Genomic DNA, 15,488 nt, shown 5'->3' with positions numbered 1-15,488 from the left:
CTGGGGATGTGGAATGAGGAACAGTAGTGCCGACTCCATGGGGCCTGAGCCCCTTCTCAATTTGCTATGGGTGTGAGGAAAAAATGTGTCAGAACGCATCACAAAACCCAGACCAAATTTGGAAATACATGTACAAGTGAGATCTAACAACCCAATCTGCCTGAAGAATCAAAAGTATGTGCAGGATTCCTGGGTTCATACAGGGTATCATCATAGTATGTATTTGTTATTTTTAAATGCAACTTCCTAACCATCCACCGACTAAAGGCAACACTTTATATTGATTGGTAAGGTACAACGTGAACCAAATAATCCATCTATTCTGACTATTAACTCTGAGATGGAAACAGTGGCGCCAACTCCATGGGGCCTGAATGGGCCCGAGCCCCCTCAAAATTCGTTATGGGTGTGAGGAAAAAATGTGTCGGGCTTGTCGATTTTCTCCGGAGTGTCCAGATATCAAGATTTAAGTAATCAAGGTTCTAATGTTGATCATGACACTTCTAAAATTCTTAAAAAACTTAAAAAATTTCCCGGGGCAAGATCCCCGGTTTGGGCCCCCTAATATTTTTTGTAAGTCGGCATCCCTGGAGGAAAACCAATATTTAGAAGCCAAACAAAGGAAAAAAATCATTTCAACATTTGAGGAAAACAAAAGAATTTCTAACATCAAATTAGTAACATACCAAAATATCTTAAAAAATAATAAAAACATATACATGGGCCTAAATCAGCTAACCCTTTGCACTCTCAATCAAGTATACGTGGACATGGGAAGTGTTCCTTTCCACTTCTGTGACAAAACCCTCTCCATTTGTCACTTAGCTTTTAGAGCTTGTCTCTGGGTCATATCTAATGACACATACAATAAACTACCAACACATTGCACTGGGCTAGTATATGATATAACTTTTACTTTGAAAATATTTTCAAGTTGAGCTTCACCTTATGTCATATAGAATTTAAATGAGATGCATGGGGCAAAAACATGATTTTAATTTAAAGATTCCAACGGAAAAATACATCACTTGCATCATGATTCATTCATTCAAATGAATAGAGAAAAAATTAATTTGAATGACAGCCTACATTGGAAAAGATTTAAGACCAAAATGGCCATTGGTATGTACAAATTAGTCTCCATTGATATCAATGGTACCTAAAATGCACAGAATAGCATGTTCTCATACATTATTCATTTCAAATATTAGAAAACTAGGGAAATATTTGGCAAAATCAACAAAAAATTAAAAGTGAAGGGAACCATTACTCTCAGTTTCCCGTATCTAGATAGTAGCTATATGTGTTCTATGTCAGTAGCAATTAATTAAAATGAAAATGTCAATTATTAACATAGATTAACTTTGCTTTTAATTAAGAGAGACTCTCAAGTCACAACAATATTTATGCCTCTGTAGACAAAAATGAGATTCACATAGACAAATATATGATATTCATTTAAAAAAACATTTAAGACAGTAAAGTTGAAGTGTTAATGCAGTTAATGGAAATCATAGAAAATGCATTATTTTAAAAGATATTAAATAACATTGCATATTTGAGAAGCTGTGAATATGATTCCTTAGGTACATAAGAATGCTAGCCTGTCGTTAAACCAGCAATTTTCATTATTATGATCCAGTATCATGAAACAAAGATACGAAAAACTAAGTTTGAACTACTAACATAATTTTTTTTGTTAACTGGGCAGGGAAGGACCCATTTCAAGTAGTCTACCATGCAATTTATCACCATTTCCCCTTTCATTGTGTAGTTATGCAACAGAGGGCTAAGCACATTTTGGACAGATTCAGGTAACACATAACACAGAGAAAATAAATATAACACAGACTTTACTACAATAACAAAATTTTAAACGATTTTACATGATTTCCTTCTGCTAGGAAATGTTTGCAGGAATACCATCTCACAGTTTTAGAGGAAAGCTGACAGTCAACATATCTTAAATTACACATACAATATTCCAGAGATATGTTTTTAAACATTAAAACAACATGTAGAAAGATGGGAATGTGAAAAACCAGGTACAGTGCAATTAAGTAGCTGCAATAGAGAATCACACTCCCAAAGGAAAAAAATGACATTCAAAAAAAATGTCCACATTGAACTGCATCTTCATGAAAATGAATAGCATTGCTTAGAACAACCACATTGTTCAGAGCGTCCAGAAAGAAACAATAAAACACTCAAAAGAATGATTTTCTCAAAGAAATATCAAAATATGATAAAAAATAAATTAACTATAGTACAAATGCTTGAGACACATTGGAAATTCCCAATGATAATTACATCCATGAACGTCAATTCCATAGTCATCTTTGGTTCCTATGAAGGTGGGATAAGCCTTCTCACAGGTATACACTGAAATAAAAAAATAAAATCAACAATGAAACCACTGCCCACAGCATTTGATAAAAGCTCGAATTCATTCATACACTTGCCTAAATTCAAAGGATTTGTTATTACTTACGCGAGAATACACCATGGAAATGGAAAAATTGCCTGGTGCAACCAATTAAACAATTTTCTTTCTCAATATTATTATTATTATTATTATTAAATAATTGGTTACAAGTCGACCATGTAGTCGGGTGGTAACATAAAGTTATTACACAATAATATACATAAACCAAAATGCAAAACAAAATACTTAGTGCCACAAAATTTTTAAAAAGCCCTCAACAAAACCATTTTTACACAATACATGTCCCCGTATACATAGCACCAAATCAGCAAAAATACATTACATATCTACATTTACATTGCCCTCGAAATCCATTTTTACACAATAATATACTAAGACCAAATATGGATTAGATATTGGCCTTCTGAGTAGACAAAACATTTTTCAAAAATTCCAATAATTAATAATACAGTAAAAACTCTACGTAGTGAACCTCTTTATATCATAAACCTCCATACATCATACCACCCCTTCGGTCCCGTCTGATTTACATGTAAATTTATAGGCAAACCTCTATGTAGTGAACCTCTTTATATCGTAAAACCTCCACTTATCATACCAAGGAGATACCCCCAAGACGGCCTAACTACCTCTGCAAATCGTACCGAGACAACAAGAGACCATTAATGCAGCCGTGATTACCTACATCGAATGACATTTTCAGCAATGAATGTTTCACTCTTTTTTTTCTTATATACCTTTAATATGCTGTAATTTTCACGTTAACCATTAGTTGTGGCCATTTTGTTCCATATGAGAGCATACCTTAGAGTAAATAAGAAAAAGATATCCGACTATCGTAATCATTTTAAGTGACTGTTGAATTGAGAAAGATCACATAATTTTCTCCCGAATCTTAGAAAAAATCATGCGATAGCACTCGCTTTCTGTAATTATTAAATAGTAAATATATGTTCACTGATGTATGCATGTTTGTTTAAACACATAAATATAATGGTATAAAAGACAGTAGTGCCTTTCATTTCCAAAGGATATGAAAAAATGGTGCCTATCACTGAAACCTCTCTAGTGAACCTCCATACATCAAATTTCCTCACACATTTCCTCACGCATCAACCTCCACATTACTAGAACTCTAAATTTTAAAAAACCAGAGGAAAGCCCATGCATCCAAATTGATCTGAGGTCAGAAAAATTTCATTTATTATACTTCTAAAAATTTGCTTCCAATCAAAATTTCTTTAAATATAGCAGTATATTGAGTACCCATTATTCCATTATCTCTACATTGCATTATCGGTCCATAACTTCCATACCCAGTCCATCCAAACTGTCCTTTGTGGAGGGAGGGTTGATGTTGAGTGGATGGCAATGTGATTGGAGTTTGGGTGTTTGAAATTTTTTATTTCAATGACCCATTTTGAGGGCTCATTGCATCATAGGAATGAAAAATATCAAAAACCAATCTCAATTAACCTCTTGGAACTAACTACTGGTAATGACAAAAATTCAGAATGATTGAAATCAGCACCAAGTATAACCCCCTACTCTTTCCTTTCCAAACTCTTCTTCACATCAAAACAACTACCGTATATCTCCGAATATAGTCCCCCTCTGAATATAGTCCCCCCCCCCAATTTTGAGACCTCAGTTTTGGGAAAAATTTTAAAATGCAAAGGAAGGCAATTTTTCTGTGGTTAGCAAGGATTCTAGAGTCGATAAAAACTATTATCTTGAAGATTAAGAACAAATCTGTTCACATATTTTCCATCACAACAAAATAACTATACCTAAAACATGTTGTGATCCATTGCATGTATCAGTAATTTATAGTTCCTTAACCAGATGTAATGAAGAAATGAGAAAAAATTTTAAGTATCCAAGGCTATTGTATTTTTTAAACATTCACAAATTATTAATATTTTTGATTTCCAAATGACTACAAACAATGTCAATATATAAGCTTTAACTTAAATCCCATAAACAGTATTGCATTTGGCCCTGAAACTTCCTTAGATCCAGTGTAACACACCCATCAAGTCATCACAAATCCAAGTGACCTGAAGAATTTAGGAAATCTAAATAAAATTGTGTTAAATAAATTATAAACATTATAAAATATTGCCATCAAATGCCTGCCAAGCAAAATAATTAAACTACAGGACTTACAAATATCAAAGTAATAAAATTAAGAAATAAACTTTTTCCAACAAACATTAAAACTGAAAAAAATATTATATCAATTTTCAATGCCTCGTCGCGAATCATTGCATAAGTTACACAAAGAGCTTCTGCTCTGCATTTGCGCACAAATTCGACGATATCCTCTAATTCTTTGAATCTGCCGCATCGAGACCCCCGAAATGACTTCCGCGATGTATTAGCGCTTTGCAAGCGCTGTGAATACTATGATTTACGGCGTATTCTGCAAAGGCTATTTTTAAATTGGCATCGAAACTCCGTCTTTGATGGCCTCTAATCTGCCGCAGGATTGATCCTCATCTTTCTACTTGATCCATCACCTCACTGTTGAACGTAAAATTATTTTTAATAAAGAAAATATCGCGGAAATAATTGCGAAACGTTATGTGACGTAATTTATCGATCCTACTTACCCTGGCGAATTGAATATATTCCTCAATAAATTGATCACACTTTCGATGCTGAGTCGCTGGATTTCGATCAAATGCAGTCATGCCGGCGCTTCTAGTTTAAAGTCGTCGATTATTGCGCCTTTTCAGAAACAAATGCATCACTATTGCGCATTCTTGTTCTGTGAAGGCGGTAAAGGCAGTGGTTGTAAACACGAACCGCACGGACGTATAGTAGCTACGAACGCAATGAAATGCTAAATCGTCACGAAAGGTTCACTTTATCTGTTTATTTTTCGCAATTATTTAAATCGTGTAACTATTAAATGAGCGACGGGTACATATACTATTGATTCAATTCCAGTGTTCGATTGATGTAATGATAGTGTGTGTTTAGTTTTCATTTTAATTATTTACTGTTTTGCGTCATTAAGTGATCAGTGTCGATTGAATTATTCTAACAATACTTTTCCAAGAAAAATTAACGGCTACCCGATGGATTCCGTGAAAATGCATATTCGATATGCAATTTGAATCGGAAGAATCGTATCTTTACAACATTTGTGGTAAAAATTGTCTAAATTTCCGGTAAAACGTGGCAGTATTTACTAATATCTCCGATTATAATCCTCATAAATTTACTCAAATAGAAAGACTACGAGAACATTAGCCATTATGCCGTTATTTATAACTTTATGGTCACCTTTAGTATGCTAAACTGGATTACACTCGATTATAGTCCCCCCCCCTTACTTTTCCGCGGCCATTTTTGGAAAAAAAGGGGGGACTATATTCGGAGATATACGGTATTATCTCTGGAAAGGGTGCAAGAGATGCACAGAAAGCATGACACAAAAATAAATATTGGCCATTAAATGATCAGGAATGAATTACTTAAAATCACATAAAGGCCTTATCACCTGCGGTTCCTAATGTACATATGTACATATGAAACAAACACTCACACCCTGGAAAGAGGTAAATTGCTCAGGAGGGACTGGAACCTGTGACCTTCAGTTTGGTAGGTAAGGCCTCTACCATAATGTCATTGAGGCTAGCAAAATGTAGGAAAAAGGCAATGAACACCTACCTAGCCATCTGCAGCGTGGCTGAGGTTCTCTGGTGATAATACTTGGTCTGAGCTTTCGACTATGAGCATGATTGGGCCCGTGTGATCAGACGTGGTAGCCACAGCTGACACCCTAACACATTCCACCTGGTGGCTGCTCCAATCCTTTCGCTGACAAAACGTCGAGCAGTAAGGTGTCCGCCGGCATAAGGAGCATTCTGCCATTGCTTCCCGATTACAGTTGGCACACTGGAATTTATGAAAAAAAGAAACAAAATTGGGAAAAATTGATACAGGAAGTCACTAATTTCTAAAATGAATTATACTCAAATTTGGATTACAAAAACAAAATTTTAGATACACAAAAGATACCCAAATTGGTATATATGTACACAAGAGGTGACACTACCCGTTGAAATCTATGCCATCAATGGATATCTTTTGGTGGCATTAACAGTTTTTCATTTCTCCATGATATGTAGCCTCCACTTATAACCAAAATTATTTTTCCTCTACGGTAGGATATGGAATTAGATCAATTTAATTAATATTACACATGTCTTAAAGGCCTGGCATTAAAATGGTGGAAAAAATCCATGTCCCAACAGCAATGCAGAGGAGAGATATGAGGGTTTATACAATTCAAGTCGACTTTTTGGAGAAAAAGAGAAACAATTAAATAAGCGTACCTGCACTTTTTAACTGTGCTAGGGCCTTTAGTTTGAAAATGGTCCAGTATTGAGATGGTCACTTTGCAAAAGCTATGGTTTGATTTCCAAGATATTGTTTCATAAAATTGAGGTCTAACAAGGGGAGTGTCTGAAAACCAGGTCTCACATTTTAATCAAACTTCGTAGTATTTAAGTCAATCAGGAGCTATCCACAAATCACCCCCATATGGAGTTATATAACCAATAGTTTAAACAAAAAATGCAGTTAAACATTTACAGGTCTAATATATTCCCATAGAAATGGACTTCCCACAAGTAGGAGCGCTAGTCCAGTAGTTACAGTGATCGACTCCTATCCAAAGGTCCTACGTTTGATTCTCAAACGTCGTACTTTTTTTCAAAATTTATTTCCACTTCTCAATTACCAAAATCCTGCTGTTCATTATTATTTCCATGATTTTCACTGAAAATTATATTTTTCTGGTGGAAAGTTTTTCTGCAATGCAGCAGCGTCTGATGTTTTCCCATTTTTTTCACATGGAAGTCTAGTTTCAATTACGTTATTCCGGGCTAGCACTCCTACTTGAGGGAAGCCCATTTCTGTGGGAATATGTAAGACCTGTAAATTTTTAACTGCGTTTTTTTGTATAAACTATTGGTTACATAACCCCATATGAGGGATCGGGCGCTATCCTTCCTCGAACGACTCAAGCAGTGCTTCTATTTTCACCGTGGACGGAGTTCCCGCCGCCACAACCAAACTTCAGTGAGCGATGTCCACTTCAACAACCCAGGCATATACACGCTCCACGCTCACGCCACGCACACATGGATTTGTCGACAGTTCCTGATTGTCTACAACACTACAAAGTTTGATTAAAGTCTGAGACCTGGTTTTCAGACACTAGTGCTGTAGAATTATTTCTGCGAAACATATGGAATTCTACGGGAAGCGTCATTGTTTCCATAAAACACGTTGCTTCTATAAGGAACTGTATTCAAAACTAACTTTCAGGGACCCAATAGTGGATCATAAATCCAGAGAGCTCCTGAAACAGCAGCATTTATGGATGTTTTTGTTAGATGTTACAGATGATTTGAAAGGTACATAGCAGGAAATTTAAACAGACACTGAAATGCAATGCAAATCAGGCCCATAAACTCAGGGATTCCAAATGCTTCCCAGGAAATTCCTCATTCATGGTGATTTAAGAGGAAAATTTTTAACAAAACTAGTCAAAGCAGCCCACACTGAGGTCTGGGCAACTTGATTTGTGAAATAATACCTACCCTCTTGGAATCCGCACCGTCGGGCGTTGGCTGAAGTTCAACATTTTCAAGAGGATCTACAACATGCACAGGAAGGGCTTCGGCTCGCTGTTCAAATTCATTCCTGAACAGAAATAAAATTACCATAGTTAAAATTCTCAAAAGAAAAAAATTCACAAAATTTGTAAAATATTTTAAATATATTATTTTTATATAATATACTATTTTTTCAAATTTTCAGAGTATTAGAAAAATGTGATGCAGCAGTGGCAATTTAGGAAGAAAGTTCACACAATAATTCACTGGGAAAAGCTTTCCATTGATAGCCTTCATATCTATAGCCATATTAGATAAATCTATTCCACACAATTTATTTGACAAAAATATTACAACAGAAACTAAACTATGGTGAGTAAATATTTCCTAAAAAGGTCAGTAACAAATAAGTTTAAGATGCAAGTCAAATTAACAGTTACAAATTAAAACTCTGGTAAAAGCTTATCTAGTTTTTAAAAAATTAAGAGGGCCAAGGTTAGATTATGAGACATTGTGGACACATAAATTTTCTACATGTGCATTATTTACAGGCCAATAACTGCTGGGAGCAAACTCATTGATTAAAAATGACAGACATAAGTAAGTGCACACACAGGTTTAAACACCACCAAATGGGAATATGAATGGCTAAAATAAAATTCTTTTCTTCTCTACTTCTGAAAACTGCTAACTAGATAAATCTGAAAATTTTCATTAGATTCAACCTTAACAGATGAGAAAATAGGAAAAAAACTTACCTAGCATTATGAACTTCCACCCGAGCAGCTAAAATAGCAGCCTCCCTCTCTTTCTTCAGCTGTTCTATTTCTCGATGGCATTGCTCCTTGGTGTCTTCAAGTGCATTTTTGAACTGATACATCATTTTCAACATCTTACTAGCCATCTGGAAACCAAGATAAGATCAAATTAGTAAGATAAAAGTAACAATGAAATCAAATGGTATACAGAGCATACATCGAGTTGCACATATTTATGTTTTTCAAGCACCACACACTTAGATATTCAAACAATTAGTATTTCACTTTCAACAATTAGAAAAGTGCTTGTTTTAATTGACATGTTTTCATTCATTTAGGCAATGTGAAGAGTTAATTCAAATCACTATTGAAGATAAATTTATTAATGCATGGATTCATTCATCGTGTTGAAATATTTCTAAATCACATCAAATTGATTAAAAGCAGGCATTATTAAATTTTATCCACCAACGAATCAGAATGCAGCAACACAAAAATGATATAAAATATCTAACTTAAGAGGATTTTTTAAATTGCTTTAACAGCTTGCTATTACATGTGCATATCGGTATTGCAGATGGCTTTAATATTTGAGCAAATTTCATTTTCATCTTTTCAATTTGACTGCTTAAAAAATTTTAATATTAGTAGAACTTTGATTCGAAGTATTAATCACCCAACTCCACAAATGTGTTCACCGAAGAGAATCAAACAAGATAACCTCCTCAATTTTCATAAGGGAAAAAGGAGAAGATGCATATTAATCAAAATGTTTTTCATCACCATGTTGCCCTTTACCTCATCAAGCTTTTTGAATGCCTCGTTCTGCTTCGCAATGACTGAGGACAAAGGTTTCGAAACCTGTGTTTCCTCAGCACTCTCATTGGCTGCAGTTGTACTCTGCTGACTAGGTTTCTTTTCCACGTCAACAGTGACTGTGGCAGTAACAGAAGGTGTTGAAGATGACAATGTGGAGGTTTTATCAGATGGTGAGGTGGTCACCACGATAATATCACTCATTTGAGATTGTGATAATGTGGCCGTGGTAGTGGTGCTACCAGATGGTGCTGTAGTCGCCGGCTGAGATGAGGGAGTGGTTGCATCAGATGACGAGTGAAGGGGTGAGCTTCCCCACTCCTCTATGCTCACCTTGATATCTGAAAAAAATTGAAACACTTCATAACCAAAACATCACAATTTCTGAGGGCTTGATGAAGATTTTTGCCCTAAACCATGGAATTGGTTTTTGGTTTTTGTCCACAATGCCATCATGGAGATGGTAACATATCTTCTGATTTGCAGTAGGCATCTTCAGACCAGGCTTAAGTTGAGATGACTTTGAAAAGGTACTTTCCCACACTGTCTAAGAAGCAGTGGAAATAATTTAAAGACAAGACAATATGAACGGGTCCATAAAACTTTCCGTTTCTCTAACTTTCCCCTGATTTCCAGAACTGAATTTTTTTAAAGTTTCCAGACTATATCTATGGAAAAGCAGTAGAGTACACAGATTTCAAAGAAAATGTTATGAAATGTGGCAAAATATGTTGAGAAATTTAAGTCAAAAAGGAGCAGTAGTGGCAGTAATTAAGTCAATTAAAGCTAAGTTGGCACTATCCATGCAGCCTAGCCAGGATGACACTATAATGCCTACCTTACTGCTAAAAAACAGCAACACACTGCTCATTCAACCGCCATTTTCATCCTTTTGCTATGCCTCTTTAGTTATAGCCTGACAATGGCCTCATTTGATGGCATAATGAATCCTGTATGAATCAAGAGGATGGCTACACTATTTCCTGCCAATGGTAATGCAACTTCAAACACAAAAGAGTCATTCCTTCCCACTCCCATGTTCCATCCAGAGAATTGATCAAACATGGAAGACAAGCCTCACAGTCCACAGGGATCTGAAATACTTATACGCACAACTTAGAAGTCATTTTCACTTCAGCCTGACCTGAAGATAACAACAGCAGATTAGGCGAAATGTTGCCATAACCATGATCATGGGGACAAAACCCAAAATTTAAGCCCAGTAGTTCCAACCATGCGAACTTACGCAAAAAATTCACATGGGATAATAGGTATCACACACTGAGAAATTAAAAAACTCATTTGCCAAATTTTTGTGGATACCATACAGTTTAATTTTACTGCCAGTTGTTTGAAATGACTGAGCTACTCGTGTTACCATACTGTCACATGTAAAGCCCGCATAATCACACAGTAACTTTTCTTATCTCCCTGAGAGAGAGCTTTTTAGTGGTAGTTCTTGAATGGTCATTTTCAATTTCCCACTTTCTACCATACTCAACGCACTCTCAATTTTCAAAACTCTTTACACAAATGAAAGGCAAACATGGGATTAGAATAACTTTTAGCGATTTTTGGGCAGTTCACTGAACAACATTTTCAGCAGCAGAAAAAGGGAAGTGCTCAATGAAGTGAGCCATGCCTCACTCTACGCTATCGGTGGAGCAGCTTGGTAGGTGGTGAAATCCTCCGCCAAAGGAAATGGCCTCCGGTCAGTAGGGGCCTAACATTGGTGGTGGCAAATGGGCCCAAACATATATAAGGGAATGTCTGAGGCAGTTTCTACAGCTAATATACGAGTGCCAATATATAGGCCTGCTGACAGTACAAGGATGAAGTTGTGCTCTAATTCCAGGCATAGCAAATTAGCCATGCTTAATTAATGGTCAGAAGAAATGGCAATATGCAGAAGTTCAAAATACCTGGGTCACTATCTTCATCATTGCTTTGACTGTTATATTCCTTTGATGTAGACCGTTTCATTCTATGTGATCCTTCATCTGTATTTTTCCTTTTCCTTCTCTTATAAGGAGTGAACAGGCGGATTGGTCCAGTCTGAAATATGAAAAAATTGACACCTCCATTTTAATCCAAAAAATTAGTCAACACTAACGGGCTGAAAGAGTTAGAATTTTATCTTAAGTGATTCTTTCTCATCACTAATATATAAAAAAAAAACATCAAAGATATACATAAAAAGTACACTCACAGCTGTATCGTCATCACAGCATGCAGAGCATGTACAGCTAGTGGCATGGGGAGTTAAAATTGCTTCATCAACTAATGTTTGCAAACTCCTCCCTCCAAACCTGGAATAAATAAATACCCACAGTGAAATATTTAAAAAAATCTCAGGGATACATACATGTAGCATTATCCTCATTGCCACTTAAATCACGAATAAATACGATTGATTCAACAATACATAAGTAGGTATCTCTAAATATCCAACACCATAGCTGCCAACAGCTACTTCATCATGCGTAACACATCTGCAGAGCATAAGCTTGCAGAAACCATACAGTTATTAATAATTGCATTTTCTGCAGAGGCATACCTAATACTCCTTTTCCAGTCTTTACTAGATGCTCGTCCACAAAGTGCTTCAAATTCAGAGGGGGTGTACCAATTTTCTCCGAGTTTGATACATCTCCCCCTTCCTCCAGAGCCAAATTTTGCTTTGTGCAATTCAGCACTGGTGTTCTGAAATTTATAAAATTACTTATTAGGATAATTGAAATATTACCGATCAATCTCACATCAAAATTATCTCTATACTCAATAAATACTTTAGTTTTAAATTGTACCAGCATATTACAGAGTAAAATAAAGATATGCTAAACAAGCTGTCCAAATTCATATGCAAAAAACAGCAAAAATACATACTAAAATTTCTGCAATCAGTAAGAATGACTTTCTAAATCGATATATTTTAAAATTTAATTACATCAATATGTTTTTGCTGAAGTTCAAACACAGTAATACTCGAGGATGTTCGCACATGAGAATAGGTGGATTATTTAATTTCATCCAAAACAATAACTTGAACGCATAACACAACACTGAGGTATTTGAAAGTCCATTGCCCTTAAATACGAAAAAATGATGGCAAGGGTACATTTTGGGGAGGAGACAAAGGGGAAGGCAAACCTATAACTTCCCTCACTGGAGGAGGGGGGAAAAAGGGGAAATCCTGGAAAAAGCAATGAGCAAGAAATGATGACTTGAATACAATAAGACAATACTTTTTGGATACCTATTTCGTACATTGAAAGACCTGAACTACTTACTCATTTTTCCACACAATTAATTAAACACCCAACAGGTATCAACACATTACTCTCATGCTATTGTGCTCACGGCAACGTTGTATCTTGACAATGAGGTGTGTCTGTCCAGCACGTTAGACTTGGGCTCTCAAGGCTTCCAGAACATGCCACAGTTTAGACATGAGTTCATCTTCAGTCAATATATAAAGGTTCACAAAATGAAGTGAGTTCAATCAGAGTGAAAGATTATTAACCAGAATAACGGTGGGTATTGATTATTTTGGCCAAAATACCCTGTTGATCCTAATATCTCGTAACTCTGGATAAAACATAATAGCCAAACCATACTTCATGAATTGAGTGGACTAATACAAAGTTCATGTCTTACAAAAATGGACTCGCTTGAGTTAAAAGGATTTCTGTGCTCAGGCCATGGTATTGATTACAGGCTCTGCACATGCCAAATATATCAACTCATTAAATTTTCACCACAAAGGCATGTAAGTATTAGTAAACAGATGAAAGTCCAATAAATCACAATAAGGTACGGAATACCCGGCCTCCCAAGCCTGAATGACTCCAAATTCAAATCATCATATTCAGAGAGCCATTCGAAATAATAAAAGAAAAGTTATCATTTTCACCACAGACCTTGCACCGGACCGGTAGGACTGGCAGATGCACCGACTCATTCCAAGTGGTTGGGCAATTTAGGGTTGCAGCCTGAGGGGTAGCGGTAGCATTTGTAGCTGCAGATGTGACATCACCTGTCACCAAGGACTCCCCTTGGATCACTATGTGTGTAGCCTGTTCCCAGCCATTCTGAAAAGAAATTCCACGCCAATATTCAAAAGGATTCATGCCGTCGATATGTACAGTGCTACCAAAAGCATCGAGAATTCTTAGATTCGATAATATACAGTAATTTTAACTACAACATGACAGTCTCAATATAATCCACAGTACTCAAAACAACAATACCAACAAAACTGGTAATTGCAAACCAAAACCTTTTAAAGCCATATATAAAAAAGTTTGCCAACAAAGAGAGATTTTTGGCTTGAGATCAATAAACAAAAGTAAGTGCTCCAACAACAATCAAAATTTCAATGCATGACCCATCTTAAGGCGACACCATATTAATTTAAAAAATAAGGGAATGTGAAGTTCATTAAAAATCGTACCTGAGCACTCCTCACCCACGTTCGAATTGTATCAGCGTCTTTGTCATTTCTTGCATCGCAGAGGAAGCTATTGTCAACACACAATACTGGCTTGAAGTGCCCGGCACTGGAAAGCTAAGAAGAACAACAATAATTACCACATCCAAAGCAACCACTTTAAAATATTCACACAATTGAATGCGTGTGAAAACACACCGCAAACCAGATTCGAAGCTTTCACAGCTGACAGATTGAAAACAAATTTCACGACATCATCGATTAATACTCGAAGTAAAAAATCACGCACTTACTTGAAACTGATCAGGAGTAATGACATTAAAAGTAGTACCGGCACTGGCAACTCCAATAACTGACCCGACAGGTAGAGATACAGGCACCGAAGCAACAGGAACAGCTATTGGAGTAACCGAATGATGATCCGAAGTCAAGCTACCATGAGCCTCGGATTCATTCGTGAGAGGTTCGGTAATGTCCGGTATCACGACTGCTTCCGATGTTCGGTCTCCCTCCATCTCGAAAAATGGCGCCAGGTAGTAACCGGTCACCGTTTACACTTAAAAGTAACCATTTTATCGCACTGTTGCCAGCCCCTACTCAAGTATTAAAGTAAATAAAGGCACACATTTCAGTTTTTGCCTTATCTTGTCGTAAACATGGCGATATGGCTACGGAAATTTTCCCACAAGCTACTTCGAATGACAATTGAACTTAGTCTTGCGCAAAACCGGGTAATTCAATTGATGGAGCAATATGAACTCTATGGATGGAGCACGGTCTTAGAATGGATGGAGCCATGCATTCAGAGATAGAAGTGCTGAAAAGAGCTTAGCTAGGTTTCATCATATTTCCCGGTTGATCATTGCATTTGAATTGAGCATTAAATTTTTAAAGTAATTTAATACTAGTTCTACTCAATGGTAAGCTAAATCAACGTGTTGTTAGACTAACACACAATAATAATATTTACATATTATACTGATTAATGCCCTTATACAAATCATCACAACAAACACAGTTACATTGGAAAAAATACGAAAATTAGGCATTTTGATGGACAAATTTTTATTACAAAGTGTGTTTATAGTTCTATTGTTATTGCCCTTTTTTGTCGCATTAATCTCAACATTTTGTTTTCATTATAATTTATTTTAATATTAATATATGTCTTACTAACTTATAACCTACATAACATAGTTTGTCTCTAGGACATTTAAATCGCATATGCTGTATTTACTTGGTTATATCTCGTTTATTTTTGCCTTTTTTTCTATAAATATCTTGTTGTGTATTAATGTGTCTTATATCTAGTTAAACTAACTCTATCGTAAGTCATGTCTAAATTCTTCACTATTCTGTGCAGCCTCCATTTATGTTACACA

At 36.0% G+C, this 15,488-nt stretch overlaps 1 protein-coding gene across 1 annotated transcript; it reads right to left on the bottom strand.

Annotated features, from left to right (window-relative positions):
• Window positions 1–1,836: 1,836 nt before the first annotated feature.
• On the bottom strand, window positions 1,837–14,798 carry LOC124159253 (deformed epidermal autoregulatory factor 1). Its single transcript, XM_046534933.1, has 11 exons — window positions 14,400–14,798; window positions 14,110–14,223; window positions 13,577–13,747; window positions 12,214–12,359; window positions 11,866–11,965; window positions 11,579–11,711; window positions 9,639–9,997; window positions 8,841–8,986; window positions 8,068–8,170; window positions 6,128–6,355; window positions 1,837–2,382 (listed from the first exon to the last, which is right to left on the bottom strand). The coding sequence occupies exons 1-10, from the start codon at window positions 14,619–14,621 to the stop codon at window positions 6,128–6,130; spliced, it is 1,722 nt and encodes a 573-aa protein (XP_046390889.1). The 5' UTR covers window positions 14,622–14,798; the 3' UTR covers window positions 1,837–2,382.
• Window positions 14,799–15,488: the final 690 nt, after the last annotated feature.

Source organism: Ischnura elegans, chromosome 5 (genome assembly GCF_921293095.1).
Source record: "Ischnura elegans chromosome 5, ioIscEleg1.1, whole genome shotgun sequence".
NCBI lineage: Eukaryota > Metazoa > Arthropoda > Insecta > Odonata > Coenagrionidae > Ischnura > Ischnura elegans.
This window is presented reverse-complemented; position numbering and strand designations above follow the sequence as displayed.